This window comes from Montipora capricornis, chromosome 1 (genome assembly GCF_036669925.1).
Source record: "Montipora capricornis isolate CH-2021 chromosome 1, ASM3666992v2, whole genome shotgun sequence".
Taxonomy (NCBI): Eukaryota; Metazoa; Cnidaria; class Anthozoa; order Scleractinia; family Acroporidae; genus Montipora; species Montipora capricornis.
Genome location: NC_090883.1, coordinates 53,009,074 through 53,037,034, shown reverse-complemented (window position 1 = coordinate 53,037,034; position 27,961 = coordinate 53,009,074). Strand labels below are relative to the sequence as shown.

At 40.0% G+C, this 27,961-nt stretch overlaps 2 protein-coding genes across 3 annotated transcripts in view; both read right to left on the bottom strand.

The window, feature by feature from the left end:
- Window positions 1–8,227, bottom strand: part of LOC138049980 (methyltransferase-like protein 27) — a 13,327-nt gene extending 5,100 nt beyond the window's left edge. The window contains exons 1-3 of the mRNA XM_068896472.1: window positions 8,044–8,227; window positions 4,757–4,895; window positions 3,455–3,833 (exon numbers count right to left, since the gene is read on the bottom strand). Coding sequence (XP_068752573.1) covers window positions 3,455–3,833; window positions 4,757–4,885 — 508 coding nt within the window. The 5' untranslated portion in view covers window positions 4,886–4,895; window positions 8,044–8,227. The remainder of the gene's footprint in view (window positions 1–3,454; window positions 3,834–4,756; window positions 4,896–8,043) is intronic.
- Window positions 8,228–11,862: 3,635 nt separating this feature from the next.
- Window positions 11,863–26,143, bottom strand: LOC138049967 (methyltransferase-like protein 27). Of its 2 annotated transcripts, XM_068896458.1 has the most exons (5): window positions 26,050–26,143; window positions 25,887–25,942; window positions 17,622–17,760; window positions 16,396–16,774; window positions 11,863–12,704 (listed from the first exon to the last, which is right to left on the bottom strand). In XM_068896458.1, exons 3-5 carry the CDS (start codon window positions 17,748–17,750, stop codon window positions 12,526–12,528), a joined length of 687 nt encoding a protein of 228 aa, XP_068752559.1. In that variant the 5' UTR covers window positions 17,751–17,760; window positions 25,887–25,942; window positions 26,050–26,143; the 3' UTR covers window positions 11,863–12,525. The 2 variants fall into 2 exon arrangements, with proteins under 2 accessions (XP_068752559.1, XP_068752563.1); XM_068896462.1 differs by lacking the exons at window positions 25,887–25,942; window positions 26,050–26,143 and adding an exon at window positions 25,081–25,188.
- Between the last annotated feature and the right edge of the window lie 1,818 nt (window positions 26,144–27,961).

Genomic DNA, 27,961 nt, shown 5'->3' with positions numbered 1-27,961 from the left:
GGAAGATCAGATGGATAACATATGAAAGTATGGAATTTCGTTCCTGAAACCCAACTGAACAGGTGCATGATGTTGGCAAAGAAAAATATCAAATTTTGATTTAATTGCCCTCCCGAGACTCCTTGAAACTTACAAATATACTGTATGTAGGTTGTGGATGTGCATCGCTCAACGAAGACTAATAAATCGCATGCTTGAACTCTTATTTATTGTTCATTACTTCTGTCGATCTAGTTATGTGATAATTGCACTGATCCAGTGAACATATATTTGAGTTGCACAGTAATTATTGAAACTGTGATTGTTTCAGGAGTTTAGGCCTACCATTTTTTTTTTCAAAATCAGGGACAAATTGTTTGGATACCCGATGTAAAACAGTCAAGTAAAAAATGTCGTAAATACTCTCAGTTTTATCCTTTATTTAGTTGTCGGAGTTTCAAGGTTCCCTTTAATTACAAATCCAGTCTGGCATCTAATGCAATATGATTGGCTTATTCCGAGCATGCGCCTGCCAGTAATACAGGACTCTTTCTTTTCCCGCCTGGGTTCCAGGCCCATTTTCAGGGCGGGGTAAGAGGAAGTCCCGAAACAGGACTATCGAACCGTCAGCTTTTAGAATGTACGGTGGTCAATTTACATTATCAATTCCAGGATCAATTCCGTTGATAAAACAATTTTTTTGGTACTACTTACCCACCGACGCAGCACCACAGTTTCTTTAGAAACTACCCTATTTTTTCATTTGTTAATTTAGCAGGTGAATCCAATGGCTTTCTTTTTAAGCGATGACGTAATTAATTAATGTTATACGAACCGAAGAGCACTGGTAACTAGGGACAAGGTAATCTTTTTTTTTCCAGTTTGTATCATCGCCGAACTTCTGATTTCTACCTGTTAAACAGAACCAGTCAGAGCCTAAGCTGAATCTGCTTCTCCCGTGGTCCCACAGTCGAAGATTTCTTGAGAAAGACGAGTGAAACGACTGCTCCCGCAGCCCAGAAGTGGACGAGTAATGAATAGGAAGGGCAGGCAGTTCATGGCATGCTTTAAAGGGAATCTCCACTTTAACAAAACAATACCTTTGAATCACAAGAAATAGCCGTCACAGTCCTTTCAGTCAGTCAGTCAGAGTTAGTTACAGGATCCAGTTTGCAAGGGACACATCAAAGATACCAAGCAGTTCTGGACATCAGGGGTCATTTTTTCCATAACCAGTGCTTCTTTGCAGAGGCCATGAAACAATTTGGTATCCGGCAACACGTTGAGAGATTATATTGGCATCTGCGAATTGCGAATAATAGATGACGAGAACAAAAGAGTTGTCGAGGCAAAAAGGCAGGGAATGGGAAAGGCCTCTGCTAAATCTATTTAACTGTGCTGTAGGGCAGTTCTGAACGAACATAGAGTTCAGGCCAATAGATTAAAACAACAAAAGAAGCTCCTTCCTTTTTTACCCGAAGGAGGACTTTTGCACCCAAAAGTAAGTTGGTCGACTAAAACTTTATAAGATGTGTTGTGAGTAATATAGACCTAGACAGATTCTTCTCCAAAAATGTTAAAAAGGTGCTCAAAAATACCTCCAAAAGTTGCTCATACTTGCTTAAAATCATGGCAAAAGTTGCTGACTTACCTGTTATTTGCCTGAGTTCTCGGCTAATTAACGATTCCGGGAGACTGCAGGAAGCCCTTTCAGGCTCCGAAAGCTCTACACCTTATTCAATTGCAATCTGATCGCATCGTTTTTATGTTGCTCTACATCAAGTTTTTCATTGTCAGAAGGAAGCTTCTTCTGTCCGCCATTTTAGAGCTAGTTGTTACCATATTTGGAATATTAACCCAGGATACCCATTCCGGAAATGGAGTCACATTCGGCACATCTATGTTAGGAATCTATCAACAGAAGATACCCAAGTGATCAAAACGGAAGAGATTTTCTAGTGAAATTCTTGTGACTTTCAGAACAAAACGTGTTAAAATATCGGTTACCTATGAATGTAATTTTAAAATACTGAAAATATGCCAAGAATATGCTAACTTTTAGAAAAATTGCTCATAACAGTAAAAGTTGCTCAAAAGATGCCGAGCAGAATCTGTATAGGGAATCTGTATAGGGAATCTGTATAGGCTTAGCTTTTGAGATTAGACCCCTCCACCCCCTTGGAAATTCCAATTTTGTTTCATACTTTTTTAAAAAAACTTTGACTCGCGAGATTCCCCTCCCCCCCCCCGCCCACCATTGGAATTTCCTGTGACCTTCTTTGGAGGAGGTATTGATATTGATGAGATGTCAGATTCGCGAGTAGATTTTTTAGAATGCGCACCTTCATAGAGAGACTAGCGCGCTGATATTAAAATTAACGGCCTTTTTTACCCTTAGGTACGGTGATTGTAGTCAGCAGTTTAACTTTTACCTGAGAAAAATGTGGTAAGGCGTCAGCTTTGTGTGTTCCGAACATTTCGGTAGTTTCTTGTTTTACTTCATGTTTTTTAATCGCGAATGTTATCAGTTAGGTTTAGAAGTTACTTATGGTTGCAAAACTAACAAAGTGACATGAGGTGACGTTTAAATTAAATCGCGCCTTATTCAACAACAAAAGAAAGTCAACATCAACGGGCAACGACTCACCTCAAAACCAACATCGAAAGGCGACGTCAAATACGCACTTCAACAATTTGGGGACGAGAGACTAGCTAGGGCCGGGAGAGGTTGGAACCGAAAAATTCCGGCATGCATGCTGGCAATATAGAACAGGGCGGCCTCGCGAGAACTGAATGGGGCTTGTTTTTTATATATATTTGTAACAGCTAGTCCTAGTCAATTGAAAGCGTGAACTTGTTTACTAAAAACGTTTCCTAGAATGGTATTTACAGTAATCGTTCAGATCCAAAAATGCTGGTTATCATACCTCGATTTTATGAACATTCTGATTGTTTTTCTGCAAATTCGTTATATCGATATACGAACTTTCAAAGCCTGTTCAATTTTTTCCCTACCTTGTTATCCTTGTAAATGATGAACCGTTCCTTGTATGTTAATAAACATCATCTCACTTCTTGCTGCGAATCCATTAAGTTATTTCTCGCGCAAACACTTGGACATCGATAAATGTTCAACAATTCCCTTCCTTTCTATAGTTTCTGTAACGGAAGCCACATGCAGTCATAGACTGCCCATTTTTAATATTATATTTATACAATGTGCGTTCGCGTTATTCCGGGTAGCCAGTACTCTATTTAATTTTCATTATTCTTTTTAATTTCATTGTAAATATTATGTGATAAGAGTACGAATAAAATATATTGCTGTTGTTGTCACGTTTGGCAAGTACCCTCCCCCCCCCTCTCCCTCCCCCTCCCTCTGTCAGTCTCACTCAGATATTCAAATGTCTTGAAAAGGCAACACCCAACAGAGTTATAAAACCCATTAATTGTTGTGCTAAACTGAATCACCTACCTATCTTGACCATTCTGATCATCTCAATTAAAGCAGGCGATCGTACGTGACCCTTAACCAGCGTGCCAGCGCAACTCATAGCCTCAAATTCTCCTGTTTTAATCTCAGGAATTCGCTTGTCGCTTAACGAGGCGCAGATAAATCTCTTGTAAACATTTTTGTTTTTTGCTTCGTCCAACATTTCCTGCGAAATATCCAGAGCATGTAGGCCTGTGTATCCAATCATCTCGAGGTACGGTCCCAGGATGCCAGTTCCAGCTCCTGCGTCAATAATTTTGAGCTGATCTTTTGGCATATCAGGAAAGTCCTGTTTAATAGCCTCGTCGAAGTAGTCGATCAATGGCTTGTGGTAAGAGGCACGCGCCGATTGGAGTACCTCCTGAAAAATGAAATCGCAAACGATAATAGCTGAGCCTGCAGTCAAACATTCTCCGATCAAATTTTTGCTGTATCATATTGCCAACATTTTTTTCTTTCAAATTGTAACGTCCCATCAGCCAAAGACCATTAATTGTAGCACCCTGATGAAAAAAGGCAGTGCCTTTCGAAATATTGGTAAATACAACAGATTTTCCATCGCTGTTTGATCAACCTTTCACTGCTCGTTTGTTCAAAGACTTATGATGATTAGACCTTTCGCCGGTATGCAGAGCTTCTTAGCTTTCTTGTTACGTTGGGCCTTGCTGCTAGAATTTAATTTAATTTACTTGAAGGTTAATAAAGGACAGAAAGAGAAATTGTCTGAATTGTGCGATAAAATCATTTACCAGGTGACGCGAAGCCGTGTGAACAGTTCTAGTGAGAAAGCGCTATGATAACATCCGGCTTCTTGGCTCCTAACTTTTTAGTTTTCTTTTCCCTTTTCTTACGAATTAATTTGTCCCTAGAGGGCATCATGCTGTACAATGATTCCTCAAAAGTTAAAAGAACTTATTAAACCAGCCTACTAAAGCTTTATTAGGTATCAAAAAGAGACATGATTATTAATAATGAGTAGTAACGTCTTAATTTCAATTCTACGAAAAACTTCGAATGCTTACACCACAATTGCACACAAATTATACAGCATAACGGCTCAAATTTCCATAAAGATGCACTTTTAATTAATATTACCCCAATCTTAAGGATTGACAAGAAAAGATAATCGTAAACAAAGAGTCCGATATCTACTGCGGTCAAACTCATTTCTATAGGCTCTCTCTTCCAGACTCTGACAACGAGCTTGCATTATCATAGCTATTTATTACTAAGTGAGAGTTTTCTAGAGACTCTGCCCTGTAGTAAAGGCTACAGCTTTCGTACCTTGTCAAATTGAGTAGCCCAGTTCGCATAAACATCCTTGATAACCTCTTCTGTTGAGTCGTCGGAAACATTTTCGAATCTTGGTCCATAGTGTTTGAGGTAACCGCATTCGTAAGACTTTGTAGCCATGCTTAGAAAACTGAAATGACAAGAAGATAACGATAGAATTTCCAATTTTAGCATTTTAGCTTTGATAACGAGCAAAGGGCTTCAACATTTGTTTCAACATCCGTTCGATTTTGTTAAACAGGGATGTTAGACTGACCTCGGTTACAGATGACTGATGAAATGTAGGGCATTGGGACATATATTCTACCACGATTTTTAAAACTCGAATTTTGATAACTCAATGGAAAATGCAGAACGACCCCTAAAAGTAAGAAATTTATTGCCCGGAGGAAACAAATTGATTTATGCTGAGTGTGACATGCTCAGTTAGATATTTGTCATGCATATGTTGCAGTTTGGGCATTTCTGTCATCCGGGATTTTCTATGGATATTTGACCATGCGTGCCCAAGCTATGCGAAGGGCCGATATAGCCAACTGATTCAAGAGAGTCAAAATCAAATTTCCCTCCCCCTCCCTATTTTAGGTTCTTGTGGATGGCGGGTGTAACCTCACCTTTGCTGGGATCATGCTGATTTCCAATTAAGGGTCTAGCCCAACAGGGCTTGGCCAAATGTATCCCAAACAGATAGAGTACTATTTGTGTCCCAGCAAAAGGAGCCCGCCTAAAGCAATGCCTTGCCAACAATATCAGTCAGACTGGTTCAACTTCCCAGCTACACTTGTAAATAGCCAACTGGCTTGCCTCCGGCCTGTTGGGATTCTTAACAGTTGTTGTTGTTAGTCCGTTTTGTTGTGTTCCATTGGCCGCGAAAAGCCCCTTTGCGGAATGGTCAATTCAGTATGTATGTATTTAAAAGTGTGGCACGTGCTCTTAACGCTTCCGTTTCGAGCACATTCGTACGCCAATTTGGCCGCCTGAAAGAAACCTGAAATTTAACAGCCTATTGATCGAGTGATCAAGTGAACACCTGAAGCCCCCTTACTATACCTCATTGAGACTTCGTCGTCGATTAGACAAAAAGGGTGCAGTTCCTGCCTGTTGCTCTATCCGCAGAGCCAACTGACTCATAAGGGACTGCTAGCAGTCTTCAGCGATGTTGAGACCCCTTGACGCACCCCCGCCCACCCCCATCCATGTTGAATCGAACATGAATCAATCTTGAAACTGTTTGCCCAACCCAGCAGTCAACATCATTCACCATCGTTCAACAAAATCGAACGGATGTTAATTCAGAAGCAAATGTTGAAGTCTTTTGCCTAGGCCTTTTACCATAAAAACCTGATAACTGGATTATTGGGAAGCGCGAATGATCCCAGACAATACCTATAAAATTTCAAATCTTCAAAGCACCGTTCTCGCCCATGAAATCGAGATTGTCCTGAATAGTTAATTTGCTTTGACTTCACTATTATCAGTGAAGTTTGGACACTGTGTCCCAGGACTTGTGGTAGCAGAGAAAATAAGGAAACGGAAAATCATATCAGTGGATTGGATTTGAACTCGGAGTTTCTACTCAATAGGAACAGCTTCTTTCCGCTTTATCACTGAAGAACAAGACACCGCCTTTCTAAAAAAAATCATTCATGATTTAAGTCTACCATAGAATTATCGCTGCTGAAGAGTAATTATGCCTATAGCTTTGATTAGAAAATGTTTAGCTTTGTGGTGATGTTTTGAAACCGACCTTTTGTTGTGTTTAATGTTGTTTGTTGGCAACTGAATACAGCTGCATTATCAAATAGTGTTTAAAATATTGTCCCTGAGAGGCTAGCGGTGTCGTGGTCGATTGGTTAGGTGACGAGTTAATCAATATTCCCAGATTCGAGTCCTATGTCCATACACTTGGGTTGTCTTTTTAAACAAATATGACCATTTCCCATAATCCATATCAAGCTTTCAGTCTTCTAATTTCACGATAATAGTGAATTCAAAGCAAATTAACAATTCAGGATAATCGCGAATTCAAGGGCGAGGAACACGGCCTCTGGCCACTTCCAATTTATGCGCAGTCGTAGTGAAGTTCCATTGTTGTAACCGTTTAAACAACCACTGTTGTTTCAAGTTCCTGAGCGTGCGTAGAAAAGCAGGAGGTCTGTGATTTGCGACCCCCCTGCCTCAGAAGTGGCCAGAGTCCGCGTTCTTGGTACTGACCGAAAAAAAGCGGACTCTGCCGGGGGACGAGTTAGGGATTTTAAACAGATGAGTACGTATACAGGCAGATGGTCAACTTGAAACTCATGTGCTGCCCATAATGCATTACATCTCTGTATAAGCTTAACGAGAGCGAACATGTCTTATTGCAACAATAAACGACAAAATCAATCCCGCGATAAATAGACCCAGCAACAAAATGGTTGCCATGGCAACCACATAGTGGTTATCATTTTGTGTCCTACATTGACGTAGATTACGTCTGCCCAATTTGAATAGCACCCATGCAATATTTTCGGAGATATTCTCAATTTTGTAATTAAGGATGGTGTGCCTACTATTGTTATTGCGCGTACGTTCTGCGCATCTCCAGATACTCGGATTTCCTATCGCCGATGCTTACTAATGCAGGGATATTTTTGCGCGGTTTAAAACTATGCAGATAAAGTAGATCTTCGTAAGTACTTTTGGTATCCAAAAAGAAAATTGGGGGTAACCACGCATTCTTTAGAGATAATTGAGCTTCAATTTGTGGTTACCCCCAATTTTCTCTTTGGATTTCAATAACACTTGTTAAGATCTACCTTTCCTGCATAATCACAAATCGGGGCAAAAATACCTTTGAATTAGTAGGCACCGTCCTTAACGGCAGTCATGTGTATTTTATTATGTTATCAATTTTTGAACAAAAAACTTGAATATCTCTGGAACGAAAGAAGATATTCCAAAATAGAAAACATCATTCTTCATCATTTTGAAAGGTCTTTAAAGCAAGAAAAATATATTTTTTCATCTCATAGTCACTTTAAGCGAAAGGGCACGTTGAGTGAGCGTAGACAATGGGAGAGCCAGTGAGCCATTCGAGCCATGACTCAGATGACTGCGGGCCATGCGAGTCAACATGCGAGTCACAGTTATTGAAAGCTAACCGTTTTAATACTTTAAGTACTGTTTATCAGCGATAGTTGAAATGGGCGCTTAGACTTGAATGGGAGACTCGCATGTCTCGCTGGCTGGCAGTTTGTCAAGACCCACAATGCGTCAAGAGAGACATAAGAACTTACTTGGAAAGCTTTTTGCAAACCGGTGAACCGTGAGCCACGAAGTAATCAAAGTTGAGAATTGAACAAAATTTCGATTGATGGTGCAGTTACTTATGAATCAAAAGTCACGCTCAAAGTGACATTTTGACTAACGTCCGTTGCAAACACAAACCTCAGTCGGACGAAAACTATCCTCCCACGCAAACACTCTTTGGGCTTCGTCACGCGTTCCTGACGAAGCCCTAATAGGCCTTACCCCTTATGACGTACAGCACCTAAATTCTTTTGTTGAGTGACTACTATAAATACCAGAATGCAATGTTTCAGTAGTCACTCAACAAAAGAATTGCGAGGCGTTACGTCATAAAGGGTACGGTCTATTGTCTGGCTCGTCTCCAGTCATCTCTCTTGGTCTTGGTCTCGATGTGTGTGCGTGGGACTAGACGAAAACCGAAGAATAAAAAACAACGCTAAGCCGGTCTCAACAATATTCTTCCTTCTCATCATCTGCGAAAAGTGGTCTCTCATAGTCTCATTGATTATTCACGATATGTGTGCGTGGGAGGCTAGACGAAAACCGAAAACCAAAAAACAAAGCTAAGCCGATCTCAACAATATTCTTCCTTCTCATCATTACCTGCGAAAAGTAAACGGAGTATCCAATTAGAAAGATTTCGCTACGAATTATTTTCTTTCCTACCTTGCTATTTAAAACCAGATAATAATGCAGTCTTCTTTTCAAATATTTAACTTCAGACCAGACTCATCGAAACGTGACTTAACAAGCCAAGAGCGATCTATTTAAAAATTGCGATTCATCATCGGCTTCCTCAACCAGTGTCACAAAGTGCTCGCTATGGAAAAATATTTAAGCTGCCGACTGCAGGATTTTAGAGTCCACACTCATTCTTTAATTAAGCTAACATAATACGATGCAGAGGTAATTTGCATAACCCATCAACACGCGCGGCTAAATTAAAGGCATATTCCAAGATATTCAAAAACCTTCAGGTCACACAACATTCTGTAAGATCACAGGCCGCCCAAGCCCGGTATACGATTTATAGCCTTTGTATGAGTGAGTCGCATTATTTAAGCGAAAAGATGAAATACACGACGGAGCTTCTACGTCTACTCCTCACCACGTCTTACTCATTATTAGGGAGCTTAAGCAACGACAACGGCGACGGCAACGAGAACGTCATCTCAAAATATAAATTCGCGTTGTTTTAATCGCTTCGTGACTGTTTCAACCTTTTTAATATGACAAGGGTGCGGTAGTTCCTCAAAAATGACACTGGTCAGAACAGCGCTTAATTTAGGGGAGAGAATGAAAATTTATCCTCAAGTGCTGACGTTGTTCATAAAATCTCAAATTTGGCTATTTCACGTTGTAGTTTTGCTGACGACGGCAAAGAAATGGACAAAAGTGGAAAACGCACTTGCAGGGCGTGCAAAGCTATTGTTTTTGTCCACTAAATATGCAAATTTGTTACGTTCTCGTTGCCGTCGCCGTTGTTGTTGCTTAAGCTCCCTGTTATTGCAGTTGGTAAGCGTATGGATGCTAAAATAGAACCACATGGGGCGCGCAGTGTAACCTATGCGATCTGAGGGAACTATAAAATGAAAACTACTGAGTTAAAAAAAAAAATAAATAAATTTGCGATTAAAAAAAAATGTTACAGACAATCTAAAGCTCTCTAATACTTTATTGAGCTCCTTTACTATTCCCACGAGGAAAGTCAATTGGCGGTAGCTTTGAAAGTTCTCACTATGTTGAGAGAAGTCGAGATGGTAGCCTTCTGCATCCTTCTCAAAACGTCATAGCCCCTACTGCCAAAGAGCTTCCTCATTATCAGGTCTACATCCCTTGACCCCCAGCACGTCAATGATGATGTTACGTTGTTCAAGGTCATAGCCAGGGTACTGTTTCTTTAGCTGAAATCGCAGTGGCCCGTACTTGACCGTCTTCTCCTCGGACTTCTTTTCCCGATGCTCCATCCACGGAGAGGACATCTCCACAGCCCACACCTTCTTATTCTTGTGGTCCACAAATCGAGCGTCCACTCTGTTAGCCTTGACAATGGTGTGTTCCGCATAAACTGGAACATCCCAAAACGCGAATGCCTCAGATGACTCATAGACTGGTTTGGGTACTGCACACGAGTACCAGGGAGGGACTGAATCAATTAGCCTCAGATCCCTAGTCATCTCCAAGAAGAGGACTTTCAGTGCTGCGTTGTGTCTTTCTAGATATTTAGGCTGGGCCAGAGGAGAGCACTCCAGAGACAGGTTCATACCCAGTTCCTCGGCAAATTTATGCGCTTCCTTCATCATCGTTATTATTATTATTATTATTATTATTATTATTATTATTATTATTATTATTATTATTATTATTATTATTATTACTTTGATTCCCTGGGTTATGAATTTATTTATGTTTTTGTGATTAGGTAGGGCTATGTCATTTTTCAGTTTTTCAGATTTACAATTAAGGGGACTTTTTCCTGGATCCACCCAAGGAACAAATGATTTTGACACTTGATGGGTGTTTTTTTTTGCCACAATCTATCCAAAAAGATGAATAATCCATACACCTGACCGGATTTTTTCTAGTTTCCATCCAATTGAAATAACGAATGATTTATACATGCTTGATGGGATTTTTTCCTGGCTCCATCCAAAAGAACGAATGATTTTACTGCTGCACTAAGCCATGGATCAGAAGCTATGCAATCTCACTTATGGTTCCATTTTTTTTTTCTGGGTCACTGCCCCTTCTTTAGCTTCCCCGTTTCGTACTAATATTTTTATTTGCTTTGGGCATTCCCCGATCCATGTTTTGTCATACTGGTTCCCAGATCGACTCTTTCTCACATCTCGTACCCAGGCCACGTGTACAGTTTGGGTCGTACTGTTGTCGCAAGCAAGACTAACGTTTACAGGAGACTTCCAAAAAAGTTTTGGAGAGAAGGGAAATTTTTGCCAGCTTTTTCGTCCATGTAAGTAATCAGGTATCCCTCTTTTTCTCCTCACTTTAAACTATAATTTTGCTTCACAACTTCTATGATACACCACCTGACACTCAAAGTGTGTTTTGGGTAAGTGTTATTTGCCATTTTTGGTTAATCAGCTTCGCAGTTTTGGTCGTGTTAGTCTTTCCATGGTTTTGGTGCTCGTTTTTCTCCAGGATTGCGACTTGTTGTTCTTCTCTTTTTCCTTTCTTCACTCGGCACGAGGGGATAGGGTAGAGGTCCGGCGCTGGACTAGAAACCCCCTTGTTCGGTTGCACTCTACCCCTAAAGATTCGCAGCCATTTACGAGCCTAATGATGTCGCAGTCAGCGTATCTTTACCTTCGGGATAGTTGGATTTGCCTCGCCAAGCCCGTGTTTCCAAATTCATGGTGATTTCTTTAGTTTTTTCCATATATTTTTAATGAACGAAGATTTTAGTGTAAAGATTTTTAACCTTTATTATTCCTATTTTTAAGAACGAATAATTTGCATGGTCAAGTATTTGTTCATCTCTCCTCCGTGATTAAGTTTATCGTACATGTACTATCTGGCTGTTCCTGAAATTAAGGTTTTTAATCTCACACAGAGTTTGTTTCATTTGTTAACCTTATTTTGGGGTTGAGAGTTTCCTTTGTGAATTTCTCCCCCTCATTTTACAGACGAACCCTAACTTTTGTTTATGATTTTTCCTCAACTCACCATCCACACACACAATATTCCCCCCAAACTAGCTGCTAATTAGTGAATGTTTTAGTTAGTGAGAGGAACCCCTTCTTGTAAGGAGGATTATTTTGTCAACACCATTAAGGAAGCCACAAAGGTTGCTAGTGAAACTCCTCTTTTAAATGGGCAAAACAAAGGACCAATCCTCCTGAGTATTATCACATGATTTGTATTGGGAAAACAAAATGTACAAGCGAAAAAGCTCTCTTAGCTCTTAGTGCTCCAGCGCTAGAACGACTTGGGCGTTGACAGTTTTGGCTTCAGTTTTCACACATTCAGATGACCAAGAAAGATCCATCAAAAATACGTTTAAGTTAATCACTAGCTTGTCATTTAATATTTCGAAAATGTAATTAACGTAGCATTGATACTATGAGGTCACAAATACAAATATACATTCCGACCTTGAGGGTGTACCGTAGCCTTAATTCTGTGCTTGATTTGATAAAAAAGGGTTCATTTCTCCGTAACACAAAATTATAGGTGGTTTGTAACCAATCTCTAGAGACACAGATAACAATGATGTAATGTGTAATTGCTGGTGGACGAACAAAAGGAACTGATGAGAGATCATTCTTTCCGTCCACCAACATGGCGGCGATGACGTCACGTATAAACCACCTATTGAGTAATATTTGAATGATTGAACAAAAGCCTTCTAAAGCTCTCTATGTAACAATTGAAAGGTCTGTACGAGCAGGCAGGATAGCTTTAGACGACAATATTCAAATCTACAGCTAATGAGTGAAAAAGCTATCAGACTAATGACTTGCGACTCTGTAGATGAATGCCATTATTTTCTTGGGCATATCCTCAGCTTCATAAAAAGGCACTTCCTTCTTGCTGACTCTTTCCCATCGTCGTTCGCTCACGAGTTCATCCATTTTTGCTTGGTAGTTATCGACCTCCTTGCTCCGGATTGTAAAACAGAGAAGACCACCTGCAAGAAAAATGAGCTCTGGCAAAACATATTTGAATTATTTGATCCTGAGAACTCAATGCAAGAATTCATTTGGTTTATCACAATATGCACACCTTACGTCAAAATTGTATGCGAAGATTAGATGATTTATTCTGCGCTTAAGGTTATCAAAATTAAACTCACAAGAGAGTATTGCTCTTGCATGGATGCAAAAGAAAAAAATGATGACCTGCAATCGTTGAAAAACTGCTTTTAAAGTAAACCGATAAGTCTTTCCAAACACAGAATCCCTTGGATCCTGGCACCTTAATTTTTTTACCATCAGCATTCTCATTCTGCACCCAAAAAGCTACCACATATACGAACCTAGAGGTCGCAGACTATGATATTGATGTTATCTCAGTTCTACGTAACTCCACATTTGTGTAAATATATTTGCGGCTTCAGCCTCCGTGCATGGAGGCGAGAGCCATATGGTTATCGCGTTGAATGACTAATTAAGTGTAACAATAGAATATCAATGAGCTCTGCCGATTTTGATCCGATTGCTGAGAATTTCAAGCGGAGGGAATCGTCAGCGGATACCTCAAAATTGCATGAGGTGATCCTCTCTCTGAGCGAACGAGGAAAGGAAAAGAACGACGGGAGAAAACGTCTGCGGAAAGGTGGAAGGTATGGCTAAATCCCGTTCACATGACATAAAACAAAAGGCTAGATATTCAGCTAAATGAAACAATCAGATTTTAAAGGAAGGTCGCAATCAGTTTTAATGTTAGCGCGCAAAATTCCCAAGAAGATAAGATAAGATAGCCAATGACGAAGTCACGGGACCACCCGAAAGCTCTAGATCTACACCTTATTCAATTGCAATCTGATTGAAACGCTTTTTAATATGTTGTTCTTCATCGAGTTTTTCATTGTCAGACGGAAGCGCCTTCTGTCCACCATAGATCTTTTTGCAGATACGGCGGCCATCTTGTTTTCCATTGTTTCAAATAGATATTATGGGATGCCCAGGAGGCAAATACATATTAATTTGCCCCCTGAGTATCCCATAATGTCTTTCGGAACAATAGAAATCAAAATGCCCGCCGTATCTGCAAAAGGTCTATTTTAGAGCCAGTTGTTACCATATTTGGAATATCAACACAGGATACCCATTTTGGAAATGGAGTCACATTCGGCACATCCATTGACCGAATGCAAAAATGGCCGCCAACAAATTATTCTTTTGTCTTTGTGTTAATTAGCCTAACTAACCCCTCTGGAAATTCCAATTTTGTTTCATACTTTTCTTTAAAAACTTTGACTCGTGAGATTTCCCCTACCCCCCACCATTGAAATTTCTTATGACCTTCTTTGGAGGAGGTATTGATATTGAGATGTCAGATTCGCGAGTAGGTTTTTTAGAATGCGCACCTTCATAGAGAGACTAGTGCGCTGATATTAAAATTAACCACCTTTTTTACCCTTAAGCCCTGGCCAAACTATCGAACAAAGTTGGATTCAACGCTCCAACTTTACTCGATCCAACATTGTTCGACCGTTTGGCCACCCATGATGGAAACTGTTCGTCCAACATTTTTTTTTTCGATCAAGTGTTGGATGGAGTTTGCTTTTGATCAAACATTGCGACCAACAATTCTGCTCGACCCAACAATGTTGCAGTGTTTTGCCGCTCTTCCAACAAAGTTGTGTCCTGAATCGAGTCACGTTCGCGCTGGTAGCCAATCACGAATCGCTGCTTTATTTTCAAGCCTAGGCTGCTAGCATTATTTGCAATAAAAATGGCAGACAAGGATCAATGGGGCGTCATGGAAGTTAATGAACTCAACATCCAGAAACCTTGATCAGCGAGTATGAAGCAAGGCCATGCCTTCGGTGCACTTTTAGTCGCTTTAATCACTAAAATTGCTCTATTTGCAGATATCTTGTTCGATAGCAATTAAACTGAAATTTCTTGAAATTGATCCGAGCTCATTCTCATCACCTCCTAAACGCGAATGTATCTTCCAGAGAACATACCCTTTTCTGCACGCTCTCTTAACCATTTTTGGGGTTTTCCTCGTTTGAACCCGTCTTTTCCGTCCTCAAACAGTTCCAGTACCACAAGCGCTACACCGGTTTTCGTTTCAGTGTGCGCCAACTTGAACTTGAATCAGTTTTGTTAAGCAATGTTGGACGAGTGTTTTGCCACTACCTCAACATTTAAATCTAACAGTGTTGCATGCATCGGAATCCAACTTTGTTCGATAAATTGGCCAGGGCTTTACATTACGTGATTGTAGTTAGCAGTTTAACTTTTATCTGAGAGAAAATGTGGTAAGGCGTCAGCTTTGTGTGTTCCGGAAGTTTCGGTAGTCTCTTGTTTTAGTTTATGTTCTTTAATCACGAATGTTATCAGTTAGGTTTAGAAGTTACTTATGGTTGCCAAACTAACAAAGTGACATGAGGTGACGTTTAAATTAAATCACGTCTTATTCAACAGCAAAAGAAAGTCAACATCAACGGCAACGAATCACCTCAAAACCAACATCGAAAGGCGACCTCAACTACGTACTTCAACAATTTGGGGACGAGAGACTAGCTATGGTCGGGAGAAGTTGGAACCGAAAAATTCCGGCATGCATGCTGGCAATATAGAACTGGGCGGCCTCGCGAGAACTGAATAGGGCTTGTTTTTTTATCTATTTGTAACAACTAGTCGTAGTCAATTGAAAGCGTCAAACTTTACTACAAACGTTTCCTAGAATGGTATTTACAGTAATCGTTCAGATCCAGAAATGCTGGTTATCATACCTCGATTTTACGAACATTCTGATTGTTTTTCTGCAAATTCGTTATATCGATATGCTAACCCTCGATATAACGAACCAATTTTCCCATTCCCTTGGCGCTACGTTAAATCGAGGTTCCACTGTAGATGTTGAAGGTAGGAGACAATTTCATAAACTACCTCTCCAATTTTCGTATCGCAATTTATTAGGTGAATTTAAATACGACTACAGGTTCTCACCAAACAACTGTCGCGTTTCTGGCGCCCTTTTAGATTAAGTCAACATTTTTTAACAATCCGGTCACTTTGTTTCAGAAAAAAACACAAAGCCCGTCTCCACGGACAGAAAATGTTTCAAAGCCTGTTCCGTTTTTTCCCGACCTGGTCATCCATGTAAATGATGCACCGTTCCGCTCACTTCTTGCTGCGAACTCATTAAGTTATTTCTCGCGCAAACCCTTGGACATAAATAAATGTTCAATAATTCCCTTCCTTTCTATAGTTTCTGTAAAGGAAGCCACATGCAGTCATAGACTGCCATTTTTTAATATTATATTTACACATTTTGCGTTCGTGTTTTTGTGTGTTCGTGCATGTTGTGTCATGTTTTCGTTTTTAGCTAAGTAATTTACCAACCGATCTTTATCTTATTCTGCCTTCTTAAATTGTATGTTATTGGCTGCCCGGCTCCTCCAGCCCCTATGGTTATTCCAGGAAGCCAGTACTCTATTTCATTTTAATTTTTCTTCCTTATTTCTTTGTAAATGTTATGTCATAAGAGTACGAATAAAAGATGTTGCTATTGTTGTCACGTTCAACAAGTAACCCTCCCTCCCTCCCCTCCCTCAGTCACTCTCTCACAGAATGTCTTGAAAAGGCAACACCCAACAGAATTGCAAAAACCATTCAAACTGAATCACCTGAATCACCCACCTGTCTTGACCATTCTGATCATCTCAATTAAAGCAGATGAGCGTACGTGACCCTTAACCAGCGTGCCAGCGCAAATCATAGCATCAAATTCTCCTGTTTCAATCTCAGGAATTCGCTTGTCGCTTAACGACGCGCAGATAAATCTCTTGTAAACATTTTTCTTTTTTGCTTCGTCCAACATTTCTTGCGAAATATCTAGAGCATGTAGGCTCGTGTATCCAATCATTTCGAGGTACCGTCCCAGTATTCCAGTTCCAGCTCCTGCGTCAATAATTTTGAGCTGATCTTTTGGCATATCAGGAAAGTCCTGTTTAATAGCCTCGTCGAAGTAGTCGACCAATGGCTTGTGGCAAGAGGAACGCGCCGATTGGAGTACCTCCTGAAAAATGAAATCGCAAACGATAAAAGCTGAGCCTGCAGTCAAACATTCTCAGATCAAATTTTTGCTGTATCATATTGCAAACATTTTTGTCTTTCAAATTGTAACGTCCCATTAGCCAAAGACCATTATTTGTAACACCTTGATGAAAAAAGGCAGTGCCTTTCGAAATATATTTTCCATCGCTGTTTGATCAACCTTTCACTGCTCGTTTCTTCAAAGAGTTATTATGATTAGATCCTTCGCCGGGATCCAGTGCTTCTTAGCTTTCTTGTTACGTTGGTCCTTGCTGCTAGAATTTAATTTAATTTATTTGAGGTAAATATAGGACAAAAAGAGCAATTGTCTGAATTGTGGGATAAAATCATTCACTTGGCCACTCAAAGCCATGTGAACAGTTCTAGCGAGGGAGCGCTATAACAACATTCGGCTTCTTGGCTCCTAATTTTTTTTTTCTTACGAATTAATTTGTCCCTAGAGGGCATCATGCTGTACAATGATTCCTCTAAAGTTAAAAGAACTTGTTAAACCAGCCTACTAAAGCTTATTAATAATGAGTAGTAACGTCTTTCTACGAAAAACTCCGAATGCTTACACCAACATTGCACAAGAATTATATATCATAACGGCTCAAATTTCCAGTAAGATGCGCTTTTAATTAATATTACCCCAATCTTAAGGACTGACATGAGAAGATAATCGTAAACAAAGAGCCTACTACGATCAAACTCATTTCTATAGGTTCTTCCTTCCAGACGATGACAACGACCTTGCATTATCATAGCTATTTATTTAATGAGAGTTTTCTAGAGACTCTGCCCGGTAGTAAAGGCTACAGCTTTCGTACCTTGTCATATTGACTAGCCCAGTTTGCATAAACATCCTTGATAATCTCTTCTGTTGAGTCGTAAGAAACATTTTCAAATCTTGGTCCATAGTGTTTGAGGTAACCAGATTCGTAAGACTCTGCAGCCATGCTTAGAAAACTGAAATGACAAGAAGATAAAGATAGAATCTCCAATTTTAGCATTTTAGGGCCGTTGGCAAAACATGGATCGGACCGGATCGGACTGGACCGGACCGGATCGGATCGGATCGGATTGACAAAACACGGACCGGATCAATAAAAAATCCCCGCCAAAAGTAGACGGTCACCAGACAACGTGCTGAAGACAGGAAAAGTCGAATTCTGTGCCTTTCTCTCTTGTGTAGTCGTCTCCTCGTTTATTGAGACTCGTCGAAATGTTTTTTTTTCCAGAGTTAATTAAAGATTCTGAAGAGGAATTATGAAAGATACGATATGATGAATTAACGTCAATAAGCGAATTGACTGCGTGCGCGACGGTCTTCTTCTTCGAACATAAAAACTGACAACAATTTTTTTACTTTACCGCAGTCCCTGACCATTGCACAATAGCCCGATTTAGCAACTGAGAAGGAACGTCAGTTGACGAAAGGAGAGCCCGCAGAAAAGTTGGAATTCTACTCAACTAATATGGCCTAATATGGATATATTTGCTGCGCGCGCCATCGTCAACTGACATTCCCGTTCTGTTGCAAAGGCAGCGTTTCACATCGACATGGTTTCATGATCTCGAAACCGCGTCAAAATCGATGCGGTTTCGAAGAGTTTACACGCATCCGATTTCACCAGAAAATCCAAGTCTTAATGGTATAAGCGCGCGCTGCACTACGTGCTAAATTCACTATTTTCAATTGAACAATGCAAACTTTGCACCAAAATAGTAACCGTATTTAAATCGATGCGGTTTCGAAGAGTTTACACGCATCCGATTTCACCAGAAAATCCAAGTCTTAATGGCATAAGCGCGCGCTGCACTACGTGCTAAATTCACTATTTTCAATTGAACAATGCAAATTTCGCGCCAAAATAGTAACCGTATTCAAATCGATGCGGTTTCGCTGTTTACACAACAGATAAAACCGCATCGTTTTGAAAACGCTCCACTTTTGGCAGCGGTTCCAAATCAACACGGTTTCGATAACAGTCTCGATCGTTGTGGTGTAAACGGAAGGTGTAACCGCAGCGAAATCGATGCGGTTACAAATGAAACCGCGTTCGTGTAAACGGTGCCTAAATCAAGCTATTGTGCAATGGTCAGGGACTGGGGTAAAGTAAAAAATTGTTGTCAGTTTTCATGTTCGTAGAAGAAGACCGTCGCGCACGCAGTCAATCCGCTTATTGACGTCAATTGGTCACATCGTATCTTTCATAATTCCTCTTCGGAATCTGTAATCAACTCTGGAAAAAAAAAAAAACATTTCGACGAGTCTCAATAAACGAGGAGACGACTACACAAGAGAGAAAGGCACAGAATTTCACTTTTCCTGTCTTCAGCACGTTGTCTGGTGACCATCTACTTTTGGCAGGGATTTTGTTATTGATCCGGTCCGTGTTTTGTCAATCCGATCCGATCCGATCCGGTCCGGTCCGGTCCGGTCCGATCCGATCCAGATTTTCCAACGGCCGCAAAGGGCTTCAACATTTGTTTCAACATCCGTTCGATTTTGTTAAACAGGGATGTTAGACTGACCTCGGTTACAGATGACTGATGAAATGTAGAGAATTGGGACATATATTCTACCACGAGTTTTTTTAAACCTTTAATTGCAATTGACTTCACTATTATCAGTGAATTTTGGACGCTTTGTCCCAGGACTTGTGGTAGCAGAGAAAATTAGGAAACAAAAAATCATATCAGTGGATTGATTTGAACCCGGAGTTTCTACTCAATAGGAACCGCTTCTTTCCGCTTTATCACAGAAGAACAAGACGCCGCCTTTCTAAAAAAAAAATCCTTTATTTAAGTCTACCATAGAATTATCGCTGCTGAAGAGTAATTATACCTAAGCTAGTAGATTAATAATTTAGGCCTGAGCTTTGATTTTAGGGTTAGGGTTAGGGTTAGGGTTAGGGTTTAGCTTTGTGGTGAAGTTTGGAAACCGACCTTTTGTAGTGTTTGATGTTGTTTGTTGGCGAGTGAATACAGCATTATCAAATAGTGTTTAAAATATTGTCCCTGAGAGGCTAGCGGTGTCATGGTCGAGTAGTTAAGTGACGAGTTAATCAATATTCGCAGATTCGAGTCCTATGTGCATACACTTGCGTTGTCTTTTCAGACAAATATGACCATTTACCATAATCCATATCAAGCTTTCAGTCTTCCAATTTCACGATAATAGTGAATTCAAAGCAAATAAACAATTCGGGATAATCGCGAATTCAAGGGCGAGAGTAGTCTCCTTCGAAGCCATTATTAGGGTCGTCACGCAACGCTCCTCTCCACTAACGGCTGCTCACGAGAGAGACACATTCCTTCCCCTAAAATTGACCAGTAAGAAACAGGCTTCCATATTCTGGAAACCTGGTTCAAGTCCCTCTCCATTGCTTGAAAGCAAACATGGCGGATCTATCTTCTTCTTTTTCAAAAGTGTGTGAACAGTTCCAGTTTAGCGAGTTAGAAAAGCATCAAAAAGAAGCGATTATATCTGCAGTGTTGAAGAAAAAGGACGTATTTGTTAGTTTACCAGCAGGCTTCGCAAAAATCTGTCATTTTTCAAGCTCTTCCTATGGTATTTGATGGCTTCACTGGCGAGTCGATCTGGCCACATTGTGATTGTTATTTCGCCTTTGCTTTCCCTCATGAAGGATCAAACCGAACGCTTACGACAGGTAGGAATATCCTGCGTAACTCTGAGCGACGCGAGTACGCAGGGAGAAATAGATCTCGTTGAAGGAGGATTTTATTCAGTTGTTTACGCGACGCCAGAGTCCTTGTTAAAAAATGAACGATGGCGAGGAATGTTATCCTCGGATTTGTATCAGCAAAAGGTGTGCGCCATCGCAGTAGACGAAGCTCATGTCATAAAATAATGATAAGATATTTTGCGTTGTTTATACAGCAAGCGCCCAGCAAATATAACGAGGAATTTGATTGGCGTAGCCGATAACAATAACGTGCATTCTATTGGTTCTCAAAAACAAAGGGAAAGGAATGTGTCTCTCTCGTGAGCAGCCGTTAGTTGGGAGGAGCGTTGCGTGACGACCCTAATAACGGCTGCGAAGGAGACTAGGGCAAGAGTGGGTTGACCAAGAACTCGGACTTTGGCCACTTCCAATTTATGCGCAGTCGTAGTGGAGTTCCATTGTTGTAACCGTTGATAACCACTGCTGTTTCGAGTTTCTGAGCGTACGTACACGAGCAGGAGGTCCGAGATTTGCGGCCCTCCTGCCTTAGAAATGGTCAGAGTCCGCGTTCTTGGTGCTGACCGAAAAAAGCGGACTCTGCCGGGGGACGAGATAGGGATTTTAAACAGATGAGTACAGGCAGATGGTCATTTTGAAACTCATGTGCTGCCCATAATGCATTACATCTCTGTATAAGCTTAACGAGAGCGAACATGTCTTATTGCAACAATAAAGGACAAAAAATAGACCCAGAAGCAAAATGGTTGCCATGGCAACATTTGAACAGCTCCCATCCAATATTTTCGCATCCTCGGAGACCCAGAGGCAGATCGCGGAGGCAAGGGGAAGTCTCAACCGGCAAAAGAAAATGGCGACTAAGAAAAGCATAGTAGGGCGAGAAGAGCCCCTGGGGACACGTCCTTACCAGACCAGTTCCAAACGGTAGAGGTCATTTTCAATTCTGATTGGTGCCAGAAATTTTTTTGTGTTTTTCTGCCCAATCAGAAGTTAGCAGGCCGTGAAGTCGTTCCGTGTCTTCTTACACGGAAATCACTTAATCGCCATACTCGCCTCGTTCGTCTGGCAAGGTTTTGTTCGAGGAGCAAAGTCTCAATCACAGCACAAAATGTGCAGGGAATCGTTCGGAATATCGGCGGAGATATACGCTGAACCTTTCGCAGGTATCGTTACAATAGCGTATTTCCAAGTGTGCGAGACTTTTTTAAAGATGCTCTCCCTGGAGTCTCCATGATTCACCTAAATTAGCAGTGATTTTTTTTGATCAGACAATTATTTTTATTCTGCCCCCTTTTCTTAGTCGAGGTATTTCTAGATTTCTTACATGAATTGCGGTGGCAGAAACTTTACTAATCTCGAGAAATTCTTGATCGCACGGGCCACACTGGTGTCGAGCACGCAGCACGACTTTATTTCAATTCGCGGTAAATTCAATGCTATCGAGCTCGTGCTCACGATGAGCCACCCGAAAGAAACAGTTGACGACTGTTGTCGAGTGCGTTCTCGCGTTTTTGTTAAAAAAACAGAGAAAGCGAAACCTTTATGGTGAATTTTTGAGAATATTTGAAGAAGTTTTCGATCAAACTTAAAAGTCCAGGCAGATGATGGTCTTTCTCGTGCATTGTGCGACACTTGTCACAAAAGGGTGGAATCAATCTGTAAAAAAAAGTCGTCATTTGCCATTTCAGTAAAGCACTTGTTGAAAATGGTGCATCCCCCTTCTCCTTTGACATCGAGGCAAGGGGATGCACAAACTACTTTTCACATTGACAAGGAAAAAGGTTATAAAATTCCCTTTGAAAATGTACCAATTAAGACAATTCCACCATGCTCGGTGATGCCTTGTCCTGGTGAGTTAAAAAATCACCATGAGGAAAGCACCCAAACACCAAAATCAAGTTGCCACTGCTTTCCAAAATCAAGCAAAGGAACATCCGTCAATGTATGCACATTTCCAATAATTATGTATACATACACACACTGTATGTCGATGTAGAAACACATGTTATATTATACTGACAGTGTACTAGAAAATAAAATTTGCCATCTTTATAATGGCATATCCTTAAGTTTCAAGTTTTTAGCAAATTAGTTAGTTTAACTTATTACAAAAGATGCCATATCCTTATCCTTTAGGAGGCTCAGAACAGGTGTTCAGCCAAGTGCTCCGGCTTAATGCCACACATGCTACCTGAGCCGCTCCAGAGGATAATGAATCAAAAGTAATACAACTGGAAATAGAAGGAAGGAAACGTTTTTTGCAAACGTTGGCTGTGTAGCACTTTTATTTCAACAGACTTCACTGACTAGAGTGTAATGTGAAGTGCTAAGTATCTACCCCATATGAACCATGTGAGTGTTAGCCCTACTGATGGAAATGGGCCCAAACAAGGACAGAGAAAAACTCTGACCAGGGTGGGAATTGAACCCACAACCTTCGGGTTAGATCACCGCTGCTCTACCGACTCGGCCACATTGTACAAGGTCAGACCAAAAAAAATATTAGATCACCGCTGCTCTTCCGACTGAGCTACAAGGTCAGACCAAAAAAGAGCAGCGGTGATCTAACTGGAAGGTCGCTGGTTCAATTCCCACCCTGGTCAGAGTTTTTTTCTGTCCTTGTGTGGGCCCATTTCCATCAGTAGGGCTAACGCTCACATGGTTCATATGGGGTAGATAGTTAGCACTTCACATTACACTCTAATCAGTTAAGTCTGTCCAACCGGAAATAGAGTTTGTTAGATTTGGTCAGGTTTTTCTCAAAAGTTCGTCCAGCATCCTTCCCTGATTTGTTTGGAAGCAAGTGAGAAGCGTTATTTTGCATTCTTCCAGTGGAATTTTGTTCATCTTTCAGCTTTTTCATAAATATTTCAAATTCTACTTCAGTTTATAGTTCTTTCTCACATCATGTACTGGGTCAGAGAATTATGATATGGTTTCAAAATCTAAAAAACAAAATACTGCTCACTGAATTGGTTTTCGAGATACTTTTCAAACACCAAGTTTTAGAGGGTATTTGAGCAGCACTGTACCATTACCATAGCAGCAGTTGGGACCCTTCAAACACCCTTTAAAACATTGCCTCACAATAGTATTACACAGGTATGAAGCTGTAGCCCTTTTGTAAAGATTGGAATAATCTTTTTCCATTGGACACATGACTATTAAGAGTTGAAAATCCTTTCGAGCTTCCTTAAACTGAGAAAACAATTTATCTTTTTATCAGTTCTGTCTTTCTATAGAGTGATCTTTTACCTCTTCGAACAATTGTCTATCTAGATTAATGCTGCAGTGACATTTTGCATTTTGCCTGAGTATGATATTTATGCTGATTTCAAAACCCAAGCAGCTGGATACAGTTGAACAACAACAACAATAATAATAATAATAATAATAATAATAATAATAATAATAATAATAATAATAATAATAATAACACTAATAATTTTTGGTTAAAGATGTTGTCGTTAGATACTAGGTTTTATAAAAATTATTTGACTATGCCCCTTTTTATAAAAAACATTCTTTGTAAATATTTACTTTTATTCTTATGTACATAATTCTATTATCTAGTTTTTAATTCATTGTCATTGTAAAGCAGTTTTTAACCTTCGAATTATCGATAATAATAAAAATAATAATAATAATAATAATAATAATAATAATTATTATTATTATTATTATTATTATTATTATTATTATTAGTGTTGTTGTTGTGCAACATACTTGCACTATAGAAAGAGTATGCTGTTTCCTTCTTTCTGTGGGAAATATGAATAAATAGTACAACATCAAATCAGTTAATAATGGGTCATTTTTTGAGGTTCTATTTTGTTTCCCTAAACTGAAATATTGTGCTACTTTTTCTGATGTGTCCGATAAAGCTGATAAAGTAATAAAAAATATTGAAAGAATGTGAATTAATTATTAAAAGTTGTCACATTTTTGGGATCTTTGCTGTAAAGAGAAATATCAAGGTTAATATTTTATATTTGCAGAGGTACAACTCAGAATATTATGTACTGCCTAGATCCAAACTCGTGTTACTATTGGAGAAGAGTTCTTTCAGAATTGTTTGAGAAACCTCAGGACTCTGTTGTTGCTATTACTATCCAACACACAGCACACTTTTGTATGAAATATGAAATAGCAAACATGAATTTCCTCAGAGCAAAATTAATGTTGCTTTAAAACATTAATGACAGCCCAAATTTCCGGGGCTCATAAAATATTCACAATCTCTTTCCTATGTTCTTTGCAACTGTCTTTAATCTTTTTTCACGTTCAGATTATTGTCCATTATCCAAGTAAAATTATCTCAAAGGAATTGCCAGCACATTTGCACAGCCTGGGTATTGTCCTTTGCAAGGCTATTAAAGAATACATCAGCAGGTTTCAGCCACAGCAATTGATACAAGAAATCTAGAAATAACCTCGACTGCGAAAAGGGGGCAGAATAAAAATAATTGTCAGATCAAAATTAATCACTGCTATTTTAGCTGAATCTGACAGGGAGACTCCAGGGAGGACATCTTTAAATTAGTCTCGCACACTTGGAAATACGCTATTGTAACGATACCTGCGAAAGGTTCAGCGTATAACTCCGCCGATATTCCGAACGATTCCCCTTTACATTTTGTGCTGTGGTTGAGACTTTTCTCCTCGAGCAAAACCTTGCCAAACGAACCAGGCGAGTATGGCGATCAAGTGATTTCCGTGTAAGAAGACACGAAACGACTTCACGGCCTGCCGACCTCTGATTGGACAGAAAAACACAAAGAACTTCTGGCACCGATCAGAATTGAAAATGACCTCTACCGTTTGGTCTGGTAAGGACGTGTCCCCAGAGGCTCTTCTCGCCCTCTTTTCTTAGTCGCCATTTTCTTTTGCCGGTTTAGACTTCCGCTTGCCCTGAGCTCCGCGATCTGCCCCTGGGTCTCCGAGGATGAGTCATGTGTAGTTTATTATGTCATCAATTTTCTAACAAAAATCTTGAATATCTCTGGAACGAAGGAAGATATTCCAAAATAGAAAACATCGTCCTTCATCATTTTGAAAGGTCTTTAAAGTAGGAAAAATATATATATATTTTTTTTTCACCTCATAGGCGCTTTAAGCGAAAGGGCACGTTGAGTGAGCGTGGACAATGTGAGAACCAGCGAGCCATTCGAGCCATGACTTCGGGTCATGCGAGTCAACATGCGAGTCACGGTTACTGAAAGCTAACCGTTTTAAAATCATGGGAGCTTAGACTTAAATACTGTTTATCAGCGATAGTTGAAATGGGTGCTCAGACTTGAATGGGAGACTCGCATGACTCGCATGTCTCGCTGGCTGGCAGTTTGTTAAGACTCACATTGCGTCAAGAGTGACATGAGAACTTACTTGGAAAGCCTTTGCAACCGGTGAACCGTGAGCCACGAAGTAATCAAAGTTGAGAACTGAAAGTGAACAAAATTTCGATTGATGGTGCAGTTACTTATGAATCAAAAGTCACACTCAAAGAGATCGGGTGACATTTTGACTAATGTCCGTTGCAAACACAAACCTCAGTCGGACGAAAACTAGCCTCCCACGCAAACACTCTTTGGGCTTCGTCACGCGTTCTTGACGAAGCTCTAATTGTCTGACTCGTCTCCAGTCATCTCTCTTGGTCTTGGTCTTCATTATGCATACACTTCTTTGCTTCAAGAAAATAATAGCGATAACAATAGACGTCCTTTGGGACTGTGGCGCTTTGTTCTTTCTTTTTAGAGGTTTTCTTTTAAAATTAAGCTAACATAATACCAGAGGTAATTTGCATAACCTACCAACACGCGGGGCTAAATTAAAGGCATATTCCAAGATATTTAAAGACTTCAGGTCACACAACATTCTGTAAGATGTAATGGATTGATGGATTGTTCAGTCGAACCGTTCACAAGAATCTGCTGGAAAGGCGAAGTTGTTTGCGTCTAGAATATCACATTCTTTATTTGTCTGTTTGCTTGTTTGCTTGTATTTTCCTAACCATACCTCTTGTCACCTCTTGTAGTACAAATTGGAACCCCGCTATAACGAAGACCCCGTTATAACGAACAACATCTGAAAGCCCGGCCGAATTACAGTAAAATATGTGAAACGAACCCGGCTATAACGAAACCCGCTATAACGAATCATCTTTTGACGGTGCCAACGCACAATTTACCCCGCTATAACAAATATTTTGTCCGGTCGCACGTAGCAGTCACATTTCAGTAGAAATCACAGCTTGCTAAATTCCGGCGGGTTTTGATAAATACGCGTACCGTACTATTAATTGCAGTGTTGAATTTATGCCGATTTATGCTTCAGCGTGCTGACACGTTACTTCCGAATTTTAAAGTTAATTGATAGTTTTGTTTTGTTTCGTTTTTTTTTAATTTGATGTCTTGATTGTCAGCGCGTTACACTTACAGTTTACATTATCAAATGAATAAAAATAATATTCTCTACGAAGAGAATTGAATTTTTGGTAATTGTTATTTATTAAATTACCCCGCGATATTTTTTTATGTTAACCAGATAAATCGTTATAACGAGGACTTCGCTATAACGAACATCTTTTTTCGGTACCGTGGCGGCACTTAATTCGTAACAACGAGGTTGCACTGTTTCCCTGCTAGCAGAGGTCTCTCACGAAGAGGCAAAATGCTGCTCCCAAACAAGTACTTTTACTTAGCGCACGTTAGGTTTGGAAGAAAGATACGATTCTCGCACTCATCTGGACAATTTGATGAGGAAATGTTATTCATTCATTTAATAATGTTATTACACAGTTTCCTTACAATGCAAATCCAACGGACAAGGGCTCAAAAAATAATTATCCACATTGATTGTAAGTACGACATAAAAACATAATATCCCCAGAACTTGCTTAAGACTTGACGTAAGAACTATGGTCTGAGCCAACTTTTAACTATGAGAGGGTGGTGTGAAGTGCGGGAATTTTTTACCCATGTAAACCATGTGAGAGCGTTAGCCCTACTAATGAAAACGGGCCCACTCAAGGACAGAGAAAAACTTTCATCAGGATGGGAATTGAACCCACGATCTTGGGGTTAGATCACCGCTGCTCTACAGGCCGACTGAGCTGTAAGGTTAGACGGGAGAAGGTCGTGGGAATTGAAGATGTAAAATTCCCGGTAATTAGTCAGGGGCAACCAACGACAGTTTCGGAAAATATCTGTTCGGAAGACGATTTGAGATCTGGAATTTTCGGAACATTTGTTGTAACATTTCGTGCTTGCCTGCCTGTCCTAGGATTTTCGAACATCTAACAAATGGTATAATTGCCGATTTTTAACTTATTTTTCCCTAAAAAGATCACCTAGAATTTTCGGGAGGCTTTTTCTGGCTGAAATTTTCGAAAAGGTAAGTTTTGATCCCTATAATTTTCGGATCACTAGACTTTCAGCTAGTAAATCTTAACAGATGAAAAA

What these genes read in the sequence shown, in the direction of transcription:
- LOC138049967 (XM_068896458.1), bottom strand. Translation starts at nt 17,750, where the DNA reads ATGGCTGCAGAGTCTTACGAATCTGGTTACCTCAAACACTATGGACCA. An exon ending in GGGCTAGTCAATATGACAAG is followed by an intron (nt 16,775 to 17,621) that starts GTACGAAAGCTG and finishes TTCATTTTTCAG; the next exon opens with GAGGTACTCCAATCGGCGCG. An exon ending in GATCAGAATGGTCAAGACAG is followed by an intron (nt 12,705 to 16,395) that starts GTGGGTGATTCA and finishes TTTTTCTTGCAG; the next exon opens with GTGGTCTTCTCTGTTTTACA.